This window comes from Heteronotia binoei, chromosome 1 (genome assembly GCF_032191835.1).
Source record: "Heteronotia binoei isolate CCM8104 ecotype False Entrance Well chromosome 1, APGP_CSIRO_Hbin_v1, whole genome shotgun sequence".
NCBI classification, from domain to species: Eukaryota; Metazoa; Chordata; class Lepidosauria; order Squamata; family Gekkonidae; genus Heteronotia; species Heteronotia binoei.
In genome coordinates, this window is record NC_083223.1 from 89,021,405 (window position 1) to 89,039,107 (window position 17,703).

A 17,703-nucleotide genomic window follows, 5' to 3' on the forward strand; every position below is an offset into this window, starting at 1 on the left:
AAACTAATCTGATTTCTTTTTGGGAGAAAGTGACTACCTTGCTGGATCAGGGGAATGCTGTAGACATCGTTTATGTTGATTTCAGTAAGGCTTTTGATAAGGTTCCACATACTATCCTTGTTGACAAGTTGGTAAAATATGGTTTGGATCCTGTTACCGTTAGGTGGATCTGTAACTGGTTGACTTATCGCACCCAAAGAGTGCTTGTGAATGGTTCCTCACCATCTTGGAGAGGAGTGACAAGTGGAGCGCCTCAAGGATCTGTCCTGGGGCCTGTTTTGTTCAACATCTTTATAAGGAATAGAGGGAATGCTTATTAAATTTGCCGATATTAAATTGGGAGGGGTTGCAAATACAGTAGAAGACAGAAACAGATACAGATGACCTTGACAGGCTGGAAAACTGGGCTAAAACCAATAAAATGAATTTTAACAGAGATAAATATAAAGTTCTGCAATTCGGTAGGAAAAATCCCATGCATAGTTATAGGATGGGGGAGACTTGTCTTAGCAATAGTATATGCGAAAAGGATCTAGGGGTCTTACTGGATCATACGCTGAACATGAGTCAACAGTGTGATGTGGTGGCTGAAAAGGCAAATGCAATTTTGGGCTGTATCAATGGACGTATAGTGTCCAGATCCCGTGATGTGATGGTATCGCTTTACTCTGCTCTGGTAAGACCTCAGCTGGAGTATTGTGTTCATTTTTGGGCACCACATTTTAAGAAGGATATAGACAAGCTGGAACGGGTCCATAGAAGGGAGGTGAAGATGGTGAGGGTCTGGAGACCGAGTCCTATGAGGAAAAGTTGAAGGAGCTGGGGATGTTTAGCCTTTAGAGGAAACGGCTAAGAGGTGATATGATCACCATCTTCAAGTACTTGAAGGGCTGTCATCTAGAGGATGGTGTGGAATTGTTTTCTGTGGCCCCAGAAGGTAGGACCAGAACCAATGGGTTGAAATTAAATCAAGAGTTTCCGGCTCAACATTAGGAAGAACTTCCTGACCGTTAGAGCAATTCCTCAGTGGAATAGGCTTCCTCGGGGGGGGGGGGGGGCCTCTCCTTTTTTGGAGGTTTTTAAACAGAAGCTAGATAGCCATCTGACAGCAATGAAGATCCTGTGAATTTGGGGTAGGTATTTGTGAGTTTCCTGCATTGTGCAGGAGGTTGGACTAGATGACCCTGGAGGTCCCTTCCAACTCTATGATTCTAAGCTGCTTGCGCTTAGAACTCTTCCCTTTTCCTGACAACATGAATGTAATAGGCCCAAAATACAAGATAGCCACCGGATACCAAAATCGCCATTCCTGCCCAAAGTTGCCACGTGCTCCACAGCGAAGTTCACCCACCCTTTGCTTTCCCTCCCCAGGGACCACTACCCTCTGAAAGGTGGGGGGAAGGGCCAGTCCCCTTAATAAGGCCCAGTCAGGATGAAAGAAGAGGGGAGGGGAAAAGGGGTGCAGACCCAAAGACCGCAATTCTCAAACCACATCTGCACTGTTTCGCTTGCTGGCTACTCAGTCCACCAGGAAATGTCCTAAAGACTAAGTGAGAATATCCTGAATTCATCTGGGAATCTGAAGTACAGTCTCCGCACTTAGAGGCACATGCATGTTCTCTGAGCGATGAGCAAAGACTGTGCAAATGGGCAGAGCAACCAAACAACTGGCTCCACCCCCAAACAAGCCCTGTATGTAGTTAGAACCCAACCATCTCAATCCTTCCATGCAAGCAAAGGAGGCTTCCATCCTCAACAGTTGGCTATATCATTTCTTAATGAATGCTGACAATAAAAGTGGACTGTGTATTAGCAGTTATATTAACCTCTGTTTTAACCACATTTGCTCTTGACTGCTTTTGTTAAGAATGGCATTGTTCCTTACTTTAATGTAAGCTGTATTGATAGTAAGCATGCAAACACGTGTGAGATAAATGCAGCGCCGGCCCAAAGGTGCATGGCTCCCCAGGCAGGCATCCCCCGCTGTGCTCTGCTCGCCCCCCTGCTCCTCCCCTCGCGCTCGCTGCAAAGATGCTCAACCATACTGACTTTGAGGTCTGTACATGTTTTGAAGAGACCTCTGGAGGAAGTTTCTCCCCTCTCCTTTCCAGAAAGAAGGGGGGAGACACTTCCTCCAGAGGTCTCTTCAAAACACACGCAGACCTTGAAGCTGGTATGGGTTGGGGTCCTCGCAGCGAGCTTCGGGGGGGGGCAGGTGGGAGCTGGCTGCAGTGGCGGCTGGGCAAGCTTTGTGGGTGGGCGGGAGCTGGCTGCAGTGGCAGCTGGGTGAGCATCGTGGGTGGGCGGGAGCTGGCTGCAGCTGGGCGAACTTTGTGAGTGGACGGGAGCTGCCGGTGGCAGGGCGAGCTTTGAGGGCTGGCGAGAGCTGGCTGTGGTGGCGGCAGGGTGAGCTTCAGGGGGTGGACGGGAGCACGGCAGGTGGGAGGGAGCTAATGGTGGGGGGGGAGGTAAACAAGGCGGTTGTCTTGGGCACCGGGAGGGGGGGAGCCCAATTTGGCACCCCCTCCTTCCTGGTGCCCTAGTCAACCACCTAGTTTGCCTAGTGGGCAAGTCGGCCCTGGATAAACTTGAGGAATGGTTTAACAGTCTCTGCTGTGGCATTTAATAGGGAAAACATTGTTTCCTGTTTTTGTTGATGGGGAAACTCTATCCTAGGTAAAACATTTCAGATTCTGATGTTTTCCTGCCCACTACCTTTACCTCTCTCACTGTACCAATGAAATGAATCAGGTGGAAAGACTCAGAGATGTGAGATTTTATAGTTATAAAAATTCTGGTGCCACATCCAAAATGATTGATACAGAGAGATATAACTTTAAAAAGACCATCAGAATATTAATATACTCTGCAGAGCTCCTCCTAGAGCTTTTCTTACCCAGCAATCCTTTCAGCAGTACAGCAAATGATTATTACATGGGCATGAGAAAACACACAGTCCCCCCCCCCCTTTTACAAATAATTTTCTTGAAGGAAAAAGAATGCTGTTATGTGTGAAGTACAGAATATGTGCCTTTACCTGGCTAAGCTTATCAGCTTTTCAGCACATTTCTCATGGCCAGGAGTCATTTTGTAGAAAAAGAGGTGCTGGAGTTCATTAGCACAATTTGTTTGCATATGCCACACACCCCTGACATCACCGGAAGGTGTACTAAATTATATCAGCTCAGCCTTAAAATGCTTATTGAATTATAATTGTCATAATAAAACCTTACTCCCATAATACTTTTTAAATTACTTTCTCTTATGTGGCCACAGTGGCATAATGAAGATTTCCATAAGTCTGCTTTATATGTTTTGGTTATTTCCCCCTTTTTTGTGGGGACAAATATTAGAAAGTTTGTCAAAGTTAGAGTTCAGCAAAATTCTTACTGGGGTCTGAACAATGGAGCCCAGAAATAAGTGTTAAGGGAGTGATAAGAAAAAGCACAATAAAATTTAGAGGTTCTGGAGGTCTGCTCCTGTGAGCTCCTGCCCAAAATGAGACCTGCTCATGGCAACCTGATGTCTCACTGTCCTTTATCTGCAGTTGCATCCATACTTTCCCAGATTTCTTCCATATAGGAAAAGGCTTAGGAGAGAAAGGGCTTATGTTCTAGAGCAGTACTCATGCTTTGCATATGTCCCAAGTTCAGTCTTGGTCATCTCCAGTTAGAGGTTAAATCTCCCCAGTTATCTCTCAAAGTTGAACAGTACTGAGTGGTGTGGACTGATGGCCCTGAAGGCAACTTCATGTGTCATGTATGAAATAACCTGTGATCCTGCTGTAGGTTACCCTCCCCTCTTTTCCTTTAGTTTTCTCTGTTACTTGTATTCTGCCTATTCCATTGGTTATATTTGACACACATTCACATTTTGCTCATGGAAATTCTCTTTCATAATTGCCACTGAGTAATCCAAGCCAAAGTTAAACTTCTTTCATTTCCATTGATTTCAGAGGGGGAAAGTGGAGTGGACACATACCCAGTCATCTATCAGTGGGAATGAAAAGGTGTGTACCTTAGATAGATAGATAGATAGATGAATTTATTGTCATTGTTCTCAACAAAAAGAGAGCAACGAAATGAGGTGCTCTTCCACAAACATACCAACACATCAAACACACATATTCATAAACCATTTAAATACATCTGAAACCATTAAACCATTTAAACCATTAAAACCATTTAAATACATCTAAAACGGATAAACATTCATAAAACCATTAAAACCATTTAAACCATTAAATAAACATTCATAAAACCATTAAACATTCATAAAACCATTTAAACCATTTAAACCATTAAATACATCTAAAACAGATAATCCTTCATAACCCTGCATTTAACCTAACCACAGCACTTGGATAGAAACTGTCCTTAAATCTGTTTGTCCTAGCCTTCAACACTCTATATCGTCTACCTGACGGTAAGATCTCAAAAAGCAAATGGCCCAGATATGTATGGTCCCTTAGGATCATTTGTATCTTCCTTTTACATGCCATATTATACAGATCCACCAATGAGGGGAGAGAACATCCACAAATCTTTTGTGCTCTTCTCGTCACTCTTTGGAGCACCCTTCTCTCTGCTTCCGTGCAGCTCCCAAACCATGCGCAGAGGCAATAAGATAAAATGCTCTCAATGGAACTACGATAAAAGGCAACCAGCAGACTCCCTGACAGTTGTAGTGATCTTAAGAGTCTTAAGTAGTATAGTCGTTGCTGGGCCTTTTTCTCTAGAGCTAAAGTATTTGCCCCCCATGTTAGATCCTGTTTCATGGTAATTCCCAGAAACTTCCATTCTGTCACCTGTTCTACCATAACACCATCAATAAACAACGGCTGGGTGTCCAAACTACTCTTCCTGTAATCCACTATAATTTCCTTCGTCTTATTTATATTTAAAATAAGATTATTTACTTTACACCAAAGGGACAGCTGTTGAACTTCCCTCCTGTACGCAGACTCATCATCCTCAGAGATGAGCCCTACCAACGTTGTATCATCTGCATACTTAATGATTTTGTTACTCAGACTGCTGGAAACACAATCAGACGTGTAAATAGTGAAAAGAAGTGGACTCAGGACACATCCCTGAGGGGTGCCAGTATTTAAGATCTTCACGGAGGAAATATATCCATCCATTTTAACCCTTTGTGAACGACCTGACAAAAAATTCAAAATCCACTCACATATAGAGTCCGACAGCTTCAAATCTTTAAGCTTAGACAACAATCTATGGGGTGATATTGTATTAAAAGCAGAACTAAAATCTGCAAACAACATTCTAACATACGTCCCCTTTTAAAAAGGGCCATGCCCATTTCAATGTGCCAATGCTTCCTCTAGAAGTTATTAAGGCTGGAGGTACTCCAAGTCTGGTGTGTCTCTTGTCAAAACTGTGAATAAAGGCCAAAGAAAGAGGGCTGTGTTCACTGGTTATGTCCAAAATGGATGAGAAGTATTATGAAATAATGGAATGCCAAGATATTTTGCATTAGCATCTTCCTTCTCCAAATGCTTCCCCTCCTTCAGCTACAAATTAATCTCTGCTGCTAAGCCTCCTTTTGTTTTGCTGCAGTGACCTGAATACTGATATGCTGTAGAGGTGTACAATTGGCCAGACAATATCTGATGCAGCTCAAGAAGACAAAGTAAAAAGGTCTTACTGCTCTGCACTTGAAATACCTACTCTGTTCAGCTGTACAAAAAAAGAGCTTTTGGTTTAGGGATATTTTTTGGTTTTATTTGGTTAAGACCCAGCTTCAGCACTTTTGTCTCTCTTAATCAAAATAAGTTCCAGTTTGACTTGCTTGAAGCTGTTAAGCCATGTAAACTGCACTTATGTGCTCATGTTTTGTTTGTGCCCACACACATATATAGTATATACAAAAATCTTGAACTGTAGCAGCCCTATCAAAAGTTGGAGTCCAGATAAATAAAGTCCAATAATGGATTTTTATTTGGAAAAAAATTGTCAATTGCTTCTTTCTTCCAAAGAAAGACAATTTTATAAATATGGCATTTTTGGAAGCTAGATATGGCAATGTAAAAAATATTTAGAAGAGATCTTTGCCCATTAATTATTGCTGTCATCACCTCCCCCCTCACTGTGAAGTATGTTAGCTGCAATAAACTGTCCTGCTAATCAAACTCCTCTGAAAGGTGAGGTCATAGGAAGGTTTTCAAGAGTGAATGTTGTTAAATTTATGCTGAATATACACTTAAAGCTTCCACTGAGAGGAAGGGGAAAAATCCTACCTGTGTTTTATAACTCTGCACTGTCAGAACTCATAATAAGTCAAATATTCTTTCTGAGATACTCATAAGGGAGGGGGGGGGGAAACCTGTAAATTTAAGAGTAATTTCAGATTGTAAATGAAAAAGAGAGGCACGACTGTTCATTTGCACCAATCATGCCTTCCTTTCATCTGCTCTGATTAGGCCTGGTGCGGTTTCATCAAACTACTCCATCACTGAGCTGTCACTCCAGCCGTCTGTTGATTGAAAACAATCAGGGCTCTGATGGCACAATTATTCTGACCCTTTAACTAGAGGCTGCTGTGATAATGAAAGGTTGATTATGATAGTTTGTGCCTCTTTCAGTTTGCCAAGAAGGTTAATTTGGGCATCAGACGGATGTTTAATGGGCGCTTGCTGGCTACACTGAGGTAAATGAGAACGTGCAGCCTTCGATATTGCACGGATATAGTTTGGCTGTCAATCATTGTCATTTTGAGTTTGTGCCTTGCACTCTGGAAATCGCATTTTATTTTTTTTCCTTGGGATTTAATTTATTCTGTGCCCTGAGGAAGTTCTTTCACTCGGTGACCTTCACTGTAGCGCTCTCTGCCTTTTTTCCCCCTGCTTCCCTTCAGATTGTGCTCAAAGGCACAACAGATCTAGGAGAACACTTCCCCACTTTAATTTTCTCTTTACCTTAGCATACTTGTTTATCACCTGTATCTTAACATAGTAATTTTTTAAAAGTTGCAGAATAAAAATATAGAAAGTTGTTATGCAGCTTGTTTGCTTTAAATACCAATCTGTGTCACACATCATGAGTGTGAGTATTGTGCATGTGTCTTCCTATAGGTAGATAGAGACTTGTATATTTGTAAAAGAGACAAAGGCAACTGTAAAAATCCTAGCATATATATCTATAGATATAGATATTTTACACACTCAGCATTTAGGACACTTCCAAGATTATTTTTGCTTCATAGTTGTAAATCTAGCAGACTACTCTGCTCATTTATTTAAACACATTTCTATCCTGGTCCTCCATCCTAATCCAGATTCCCAGGGTGGGTTAGAATAAATTTGAAAATATAAATGGTACGCTATTACAAAATGATTCTACATTAGAAAACGCAAAGGCTACAACACGTTCCAAAGAAATAGCAAATAGCTAGAAAGTTAAAGGAAAAAGAAAGCTAGAAAATTCCACATGCAACAAGAACCCATTACTAATGCCAGTAAGTATACAACTAGTTAGCAGCATTGGAAATGCTTACAAACTTGAAGACTTGCTCAAAGAAGACTCAGTATATAACTTAAGTGTCAGTATGACACACTAAATGATGCAGAAATAACACATTAGGGTTCTATTTACAGCAATGGATAGCACTGCATATAGTAGTATAGTCCAAAGTCCTTACAGCTTTACCAAAGCATCTTTCTGAAATATTTTGGTACAGTGGTGGTGGAAAGTGCCAACAAATGACTTACAGTAACCCCATCAGGTTTTTAAGGCAAGTGATGTTCAGAGGTGGTTTGCCATTGCCTTACTCTGCATCACTGCCCAGGTATTCCTTGAAGGTCTCCCATCAGAATACTAGCCAGGGCTGACCCTGCATAGCTTCTGGGCTTTCCAGGTCAGGGATGCAACTACAGCCCTAATTACCTGTGGGGGGGGGGGCGGTGGAAACCCTCCTGAATAATTCAGTTTTGCATTGTCTGCAGAAAGCCAGATGGGTGGGAGCCTTCCTGGTCTTATCAGGCAGGCCAATCCATAAGGTAGGAGCTGTAACAGAGAATGTACAGAAAGTTGTTGCTTTTTTCCATTTCCAGGGTGGCACTTACAGGAGGCCTTGCTCAGGTGAGCAAAGCTGTTGTGGCAGAGCATAGGGGGAGAGAAAGGGCAGGTATGAAGGGCTGAAGTCCTTTCTGTATTTGAGAGACACTATCTTGAACTTAACCTGACAGCTGCATTAACTTGTTTCTTCAACAGCAGTGCTATAGCCAATATAATCCTGAGGCTTTTAACTGAGTCAGCAAGGGGCAGCTGAACTCCAACAAAAGTGGGATGCATGATGTTGTTTAAAATTTCAGATTTCTCAACCAGCATTATTTCCATCTTGTCTGGGTTCCATTTGAGTTTGTTCACTTTCAGCTGTTTAACCCCAGCCATCCGGCATTGGCTCAAGATCTCTTCTGCATCACCAGGGGATTTGAATCAGCTGGGCGTCATCAGCACATTGATAACATTCATTTCCCAAATACCCTTCATCCCTTAGAAACAGCTTTGGGAAGGACAAATGGGACTGTTGGGGAAAGAGAGTATGCAAGGACAGCTGGTCTGTGAACTTCTATTCATAGTTCATCAAATGACTACCCCATTTTGAAGACAGCATGATGGGGGAAGTTTTTCACTCATGTGGCCTGTCCCATTTTAAGTCTTTGCTGCTACTGTAAATTCTTTCCCTAGTCCTCCAGAAAAACCCAGAAAAATGTGATCACTTCTGTGCTTTGTCTTGCTGTCTGCTGCTTTGAGTCAAGGATCACAAGCTGAGTTTTATCTGTTTGTCTGTCTTCCATGATATTGGACTATGTATATATCAAATTTGTGGTTAAACACGTTTGTGGTTATACACCTTTGTGGTTAAACACCTTGATATAACTGAGTGAGGTCTGAGCATATTTATAAGTATTCCTTGTCCCGCAATATAGTAAATGTTATGAGTGCTAGTGTGTTGGCGGTTACACCCTTCTTTGAAGAATAGGAGATACGACTTAAAAATTTCTCCCCAAAGTTCTCCAGTTTTATGACTGCCAGGCATGTTGCTTTTGCAATTGCAGTCCTCATGATATTCCTCTTGCAGCTGCTGGTTGGCCATAGAGCTTGTATCATGGCCATGTAATATGTTAGTGCAAAAACAACTGTAGTGTTGCATGCAGACATTTGACTACAGGTATTTAATTCTCTTCTTTTTACCAGCTGTCTGTGTAGCCATCTTTTGGCATGTTCACAAAATGCAGCAATGATCTCAATGTTAACACTGCCCTGTTATCATATATAAGCTGTCTGGTTGACATAATATTTGAAGTAATCCTTTTATATGTACAGATATCAAAATCTGGGAGTATAGTTTTTATGCTGAGCATTGCAAATATGCAGTTTTAAGAATGCAAGCAATCTAGCATTGTATTGTGGAAACTGTTGATAATTTCACATTTGATTTGTTTTCTCTTTTTTCTAGCTAGCAGTAAGGTGGTTGGAACACAACTGCCGCTATCAATACATGGATGAACTTCTTCAATATGTTCGGTTTGGGCTTATGGACGTAGATACTTTGCATACTGTAGCCCTTTCTCACCCTCTTATCCAAGCTAGTGAAACGGCAACAGGACTTATCAACGAGGCCTTGGCATACCATCAGAGCATCTACGCACAACCAATTTGGCAGACCAAAAGGACCAAGCCTCGCTTCCAGTCAGACACACTCTACATCATTGGTGGTAAAAAACGGGAGATTTGTAAAGTTAAAGAACTCAGATACTTCAATCCTGTGGACCAAGAGAATGTTCACATAGCAGGAATTGCAAACTGGAGTGAACTGGCTCCAATGCCAGTAGGAAGAAGCCACCACTGTGTAGCTGTAATGGGAGACTTTCTCTTTGTAGCAGGAGGCGAAGTTGAGCATGCTACTGGCCGCACTTGTGCAGTACGGACTGCCTGCAGATATGATCCGCGCAATAATTCCTGGGCTGAAATAGCTCCAATGAAGAATTGCCGGGAACATTTTGTGTTGGGAGCTGTGGATGAGTATCTCTATGCAGTAGGTGGCAGAAATGAACTCCGACAAGTTTTGCCTACAGTCGAGCGCTATTGTCCCAAGAAGAACAAGTGGACTTTTGTTCAGTCCTTTGACCGATCCCTTTCCTGTCATGCGGGATCTGTTGTGGATGGTCTTCTATGGATATCAGGTAGAAAATATTTCACACATAAATCAAGGTACTAATAGAATGTCAAAATATTGTCAGCTGAGTCAACTTTGGGTAATGTACCTGGGAAAGGTTTGGCCTAAGTTTAATTAGTAGATGGTTTATATTTCTGAGATTGTCAGGGTAGCGTAGTGGGATAGTGCTTAAAAACCATAAGCATTCAACAGTGTCAGTAGAGGATACATAAAGGTGTAGCCAAGGTGTGGCCTGTACATATGGTTGTTTGCAATGGCATATTTGGATTTCTATAGGCATCCACGATGCAAAGGTATTACATTTAGTGTACAACTCATATAGTTGATACGTTTAATAATCTTACAGACTGATCAGTGCAAGATTTTCTGAGAAGAGGATGGAGAAGAAGTAGGAACTCATCCTGATGTGCTGGCTTCATGGGTTCAGAGATCTGCAACATGTAGACATGTGCAATAGTATGTGCCAGTTCAGGATGAACGTCCACTTTATTGCTACAGAAGCTGAGTGTCTTTGCGCCATGATATCCTGGGCATACCAGGAACTGATTTTCTTATCCAAAATATCCTTGAGATTCCAGCGCTCATTTGAAATTAATTTTGATTCAAAGTGATATCTGAATTATTGACAAATTGCTTTCTAGTTCTGTCTATGGTTGAATTACAATTCTTGCAGGCTATGCTCTGTTGCCAGGGCATTTATTTATTTTGTGTGTGTTTTTTCTCTTCATATATTTGTTTTATGGATTTGAAGAAACTTATGGTAGTTGTGAAGAGTAAGAAATAATTGAAGGGCAGAGGAATGAAAGATAAGTAGTATAAAAGGTTACTTTGGAAGTGAAATCTTAATCCAGGAAGACAGACTTTAAATACATAGTAGAACCAGCACAATTTACCCATCTCTAATGTACTCATCAGACTGGGAATACTAGGGAATTATTATGCAAAACTTGTGAGCCAACAAGATTTTTAGGAGACAAAAATGGAGGGAAACTTGGATAGATCTGTAAGAGGGTGGCCTTGACAATGCTGTGCCCTACATAGAAACTTGGTTAATTTGAATTAAATTGGCATAAATGTTTTTAGTTGTTGGTATCAAACACAAGCTGCTTGATGGAATTGCAGTTTAGTCTTGCTATGCTTGATCTTCCCTAATTTTGTATACTGGGGAAAAGTAACAGGAATATGCCAGAAATATAGACTGTTGCTATATTATGCATCTGGGTTGTCCCTTTTTCTCCCCCTATATGGCCATTTTTGACTTGCACCACTTGAGACTTTGTAAAATGCTAAATTTCACAAGTTCTGATAAGTATTTGATACAGGTTGTTCACAAAGAGCCATAAATGATTCATGCTTAAAATGTGAAAGCGTGGGGGTGGGGGGAGAGAAGTCATGAACTAGACCAAAAGTGTGTGCATGTACATATCAGAGCCCCTATGTACACACACCCATCCCACCAAACACTTCTCCATTTTTAATCATGTTTTCCCAGTTATTCTGTGCAGCAAAGTTTGAAAATATGTTCTTGAGCTGGACCATGCCCTGAACCAAATGGTGTAAGCCTGCAAGACTCTCGTTTGCTAAACTTTATACTAACTTTATACATATGTAGGTTTATGATGCAGAAGTTTTCCCCTCCATTTTATCCTCATAATAACTCTGTTGGGTAGGTCCGGCTATGAGAATCACCAGAAGATCACCCACTGAGCTTTATGGCTGAACAAGGATTTGAGCCCAGGTGCCCTTAGTACATAATCACTATACCACATTGGCAGCTAAACAGCCCAAGTCAGGACTGAGCAATGTGGGATAAATTTAATGTATATTTTCAGTGGCATTTATTCTTGGTGTAAAGTCATTTGGCTAGAAGGCAGTAAATGTCTTGTAGTCTAAGATCTTGCTATGTCTGCTCAAACATCTAGTCAGATTTTGATGCCCAGGCCTTTGAGATCTGTGCATTAAAATGCTTTATTTATTTGCCTGTATGTTTTTTCCCTGTCTTATATTTAGTTAGACCATTGGCCTATCAAAGTTAGTATTGTCTAGTTTGACCATAGTGATTCTCCAAAATCTCAGAAAGAAGTCTTTTATAACACCTGATCTTTTTATCTGGAGATACCAGGGCTTTCTCTCTGCCACAAGCCCACAACTGAGTAGCACAGAGATGCTCATTCAATTCCTCCTGATGTATTAATAATATTACTAATTTTAGAAACTGGTAATTTAAGATTTCAATTCCTAAATAACCTTTTTTGTTTAAATTTGCTGAATGCACTTGTTAAAATTTTCCATTGCTCAAATACTGTGTTTGGTCTGATCACAAGATGGTATTATGGACAAATTTCTGGTCATTTAATACTTAAATCTGCAGTTGTTGCTTGCTTGTTGAAATGGCTCCAGAGATCTTCCCTCCAGAAAACATGCCCCCAACATATCATAGTTTCCCCAGAATTCAGGAAAATGTGATTCTTGTATCCAGTTTTTGTATCTGATTGTGAAATGTGCTGTGAGAGTATAGAACAGGATTCTCCCCACGCCATCATGGATGATGACCAACACATTTCTTCCCCGGTTCACCTTCTCACAGGCCCTCCATTCCATGAATTGTCTTGTAAAACTCTAAACGGAGGATAAGACATTTAGGCAAGTGTCTTTAAAATGTGTTTTGGAAACGGATTATGCATGATCCAGAGGAGACAGTGTAGCTCTGATTGCTGGATGCAAACAAAGGACAATTATTTTCATGTTTTCCTTTGAGCTTCCCATGGCATAAAACCAAATTCTGTTGGAGGCAGGATTAGATGGACTCTTGTTCTAATGCGGGAAGAACTAGTTCCTACAAGATTCCTTTATCATTCCATTCCTGGGATCATACATACACATTATATGTACTCTGCAGGTCCCTGTTTATCATTCTAAGGGATTGAATCAGTCTTGGCCTCTATTCTGTATCTCAAGTAATGTAATCTTCCCGCTAGAATTTCACACCAGTTGCAACTGCCAGGAAAGACAGACTGAGGCTATGTGCAGTGAGGGGAGGATTCCTTGTTGGACCCACTCCACCCCCAGAACAAGCCTTTCAGATCAGTGTGCTGTGAAAAAAATTAAATAATGGGACTAAAGCATCATCATCATCAGGTTGTCCCTATAATAAAGATCTTCAGAAAGTATGAATTAGAGGATGCCTAATGAAGTCAGAGCAAAGTGGGTTTAAATATTACCTATTTATTTTTTGAACAGAGTACAGGATTGATGTGAGGAAGTGTCATGTGACCCAGAGTAGGGATGGATAAGGCTTTACTATCAGAGTTCAGAAAGAAATGGCAACAACTACAGGAGAGGATGCTTTCAGTAGAACTGTTGTAAAATATTATTTCCATAGACTAGGAATGAATACCAGGTTAATGTACTACATAAGAACAGCAGCCCTTTGTTGAATGAATGATCCATTCAGTCCAGTATCCTGCCTCTGACACTGTGGAATGCTTTAACATAGAATGCTCCATTATTTATGCCAGATAATTTAGGCAGCAATCAAGAAACTGAACATTTTAGAATAATTTGCTGACACATTTCTGTACTGCTGTATTTTAGTCTATTCTGTATTTACAGGTTGCTTGGCTTCTAAAAGACTGTATTACAGACTTTATTCTCAAATGCATTCTGAAATGTATCTCGAGTGATATTATGATACTCTTCCTCCTGGTATCGTTAGGGAAAGCAGCACAGATAAATCTATTGCCTTTCGATTGTCCCATTTTATGATGGAAAACATCACTTTAAACTTTTCTTTTTTTTCATGGAGACGTTTTATTTACTTTCATTCTTTGTCTGAAATATTCTTAAAAGTAGTTTATGGGGGCATTATGGGCTTGTTGGATTTGAATTTTGGTGGGATTTTTTTTTTAAACTGAAACTTGGACCACTTCAAAGTTACAATAAACTTGATTTTGAAAATTGATGCCAATATGAAATGGTATATTTAATGGCAGATGAATCTATAAAAGGCTGTTAAGATGCAGATTATTCCCCTGGGGAGAAGGTGGAGGGTGCAGGGGGAGAGAGGAAGAGAGATCAGAACTGCCAAACCATAAAATATACTTGTTGGCAGGGGAGGCATGGAATCTCTCTACACAAAATGCCATGATTGCAGGGGGCAGTGTAGCAGCATGTGGCAGCCTAAACCTAAGAGCAGACAAATCAGCTTGATGACTTCCAAAGCCAAGAAAACTGCTGGAGGCAAGGGTATCTGATCTAGGGAGGGGGGGAAATTAAAACATATAGACACTGTTATTAATTTCACATCTATTTTTGTGTAGTCAAATCTTTATGCAAATCCAAAGGATCTCATTTTGGCAGATGAATCTTTTAAAACGAGGCACAGGATGCAAAGGAACCTAATTATTTTAGGGGTGTGTGTGCATGGATGGAAAATGAGACCCACAGAGGAAAAGTAGCTCTGTTACCTCCACCCCCTCCACAAATGTTATAGATTTCCATCAAATCTACCAGAAAAGTCCCTTGCAAAAGCATTGTTGAGGTTTGCACGAGGCATGTATTGCACAGTTCTTTTCTCATTTGTGGGTGGTGTAGAAGGGCATTTGATAGAGGCTATCTTTGTCTGATAGAGCAAAGGGATATAATTTTGCCCAGTATAAGCAGTGTATAATCCCTTTGCCACCAGTATTGTCTCCTGGACTGGTTTCTCCGTCTTCTGGATCCTCCTTTCACTGATTCCTCATCATAATGCTCCCCCCCCCCCCGCCATACCCTTTCTTCTTTCAAGAAGTTTGTCAAGATCAAAGAGAACTTCAAAAAAAAATCCAGAAGCAAAGTCTCAAGCAAGCCTTTACACCTTTCCTCTTCCAACCTTGAACTGAAATTGGCCCTATGCAAGAACCGCCTTCATCTCCCCCAAACCTAGACTTATAAAAATCCTTTTGTCTTCCTTTGATACAACCACCACAAAGCCCATCGTTGCTAAATACTGTAATGATCATTATTTTGTAAGCAGAGTTTGCATCCTGAGAGTGCTGACTGTGAGGGTCAAGAAAGCAGTGAAAGCTTGTATGCACATACGACTTTTGCACCTGCTTTGAAACAACCTTTGAATAGCCATGCACTCCCTCCCTTTCACAATCATTCCCTCCTCCCTGTATCTTGGTCCTTGCTTAATAATAGATCAAGAGATCTTTCTCTTTTTAGAGACTCCTCTCTTTTGCTCCTTCATGTCTTTCCCCTTGCATACTAACAATTTCTGATAAAAGCACAAAGCTGCTGCTCCTCCTCCTTGGAGTCTGTCATGACTCTGTCCCTCCTTTGCCCAGCAGGGTGGTCATTCCTTTCCCTCTTTTTTGCTGTTTGGAATGCTGTTGTAGTCTCCCAAGCAGTGATATATACTGGATGGCAGGATAGAATTGGACCTGATACATGTATGTGATTGATATGAAGGGAAAAGCACAATTAAAAGACATTTTAAGAGAATGAATCTCAAAAAGGAAAGTTATCTATTACTTTTTAATGGTGCTTAATTTTTTGTTGTTGTTTAATCACAGTTTAGGGTAAGGCTTTATTCTTGAAGACAGTTGGCCCACAAACATGTGTGACATAATAAAGTATTTATTTATTTATTTATTTTTCGTATTTATATCCCGCCCTCCCCGCCGGAGCAGGCTCAGGGCAGCTTTGATTACTACTACTGCTTGCTTCTGCTGAACTATAGCTTGCATAATTTGCTTTGAGTGTTTGGGTTCAGAGAATCCTGCATCAGCAGAGGAGTTTGAACTCTGGCTTTCACATACCTTCAATCTGAAAAGAATATGGCTTATTTTGCCTAGTAGTGGCTGCAAACCACTTGACTATATTGCTAATTTTTCACTAGGTGAATAAGAAAGCTATGAAGTAGAACTTGAATAGTGAGATAACTGTATGGTTTATAAAGCACAGCAGAATGTACAAATGTTTCCTGAGTGGCAGATAATTTGCTTTAATGTATTCTTAAGTGTGTTTTGTATTTATATAACCTTGTAAATATTTGTTATAGGAGGAGTAACAAATACAGCACAGTATCAGAACAGGCTAATGGTGTATGATCCCACACAAGTAAGTTTTCATCCTGCAGGTATTTGTATTTTTTAATAGAAAGGCGGTATTAAATTATTCTTCTGTTAAACCTTATCATGTCAGTTTAAGCACATGTTACTGAATTAGTGTGCAATTGTTTTTAACGCAAGGGTGCAGCAGTATGCATGTAAGGTTTCCCCCCTCCTTCATTTCTGCACAACTTACTGGGCAGACTAAGGAAGTTCTGGATCTCAAGTAACTTACATGGTATAGAGAAGTATTCACACCCCACTTTTCTCCACCAGTGGAGAACTTGCATCATTCTCCCCTTCTTCCACGAGAGCAACCCTGTGAAGTAGCTTAGACTGAGAGAGAGTGTCTGGCCATTCAGGGCAAAGTGGGGATTCAGAACCAAGCCTCCCATATCCTTGTCCAGTAATTTGTATAGAGGATTAGCACAGACTGGCTGTACTACCTGCACATGTAAAGACTGGTTATGAGCAATTGAATAAGAATGGAACCTATACTTCCCTAAAAAACCTGGTCTCCCACAAAAACCACAGCATTTCTTTTTCTCCATGTGGATTGGTAAGTGATTCATGATTACCCTGCTTCAGTAATCCCAACATATCAGTTGGAAGTCAACCGAAAAGACAGCATATTCAAATAGTGCCTATAACATGACAAATGGTTTGGTGCAGAGTGATCAAAATGTTGTTTTCCTAAATTTTTGTAGGAGTTAAATATAGGGGCGTGCACAAAAAAATTGGGTTTTGTAAGATTCAGATATATTTGGATCCCACCCCTCCCAGATTCAGGATTCCTAAAAAACTTGAATTCCAATAAAAGTATTGTGTTCAGATTAAGTTTTTTTCAGAAATCCTGACTTTTTTTTGGCTCCATTATACCACATAGAACCATTATTATCAATGGGTAATCTTTCTAAGGGTATCCAGGGCCCGTGGGGGGCTATTACATGAGATAGAAGCACCAGAATTTCAGTGTGGCTTTTTGTGCATCTCCTCAAAAGACCCCCTAAATTTCAAAAAGATTGGACTAGGAGGTCCAATTCTATGAGCCCCCAAAGAATGTGCCCCCGTCCTCCATTGTTTCCAGGGGGGGGGAAGCCCCCCCCCCAAAAAAGAAAACCCCAAACAAACAAAGAAGGACTGATGTCAAAGCAGAGTCCCTGCAGTAGAAAGAGAAGGTGGTGGGGATTTTTCCAAGCCTAACAGAACCAGTGTATGCACAGAGCACCCAAAGAAGGTGTCTCTATCTTCCGTGTTTTCACGGAAGGAAAAAGGAAAGCATTGAAAGGAAGGCGCTGGGTTTTGCTGGCACCAGTACATTGCACTGGTACTGCTTAGCACTCTGTACATACACTGGCTATGCTGGGCTTGGAACCAGTATTCCCTCTAAGCTGTGAGCTAGTTCCCAGTT

General features: G+C 40.9%; 1 protein-coding gene across 4 annotated transcripts in view; it reads left to right on the forward strand.

Annotated features, from left to right (window-relative positions):
- KLHL32 (kelch like family member 32) overlaps positions 1–17,703 on the forward strand; it is a 117,058-nt gene that overhangs the window by 79,854 nt on the left and 19,501 nt on the right. For 2 of the 4 annotated variants that reach the window (XM_060237385.1, XM_060237396.1), the window contains 2 exons: positions 9,481–10,207; positions 16,244–16,302. In XM_060237385.1, coding sequence (XP_060093368.1) covers positions 9,481–10,207; positions 16,244–16,302 — 786 coding nt within the window. Of the gene's footprint in view, positions 1–9,480; positions 10,208–16,243; positions 16,303–17,703 lie in introns of those variants that run through there. The other 2 variants (XM_060237406.1, XM_060237415.1) reach the window with 1 other exon arrangement.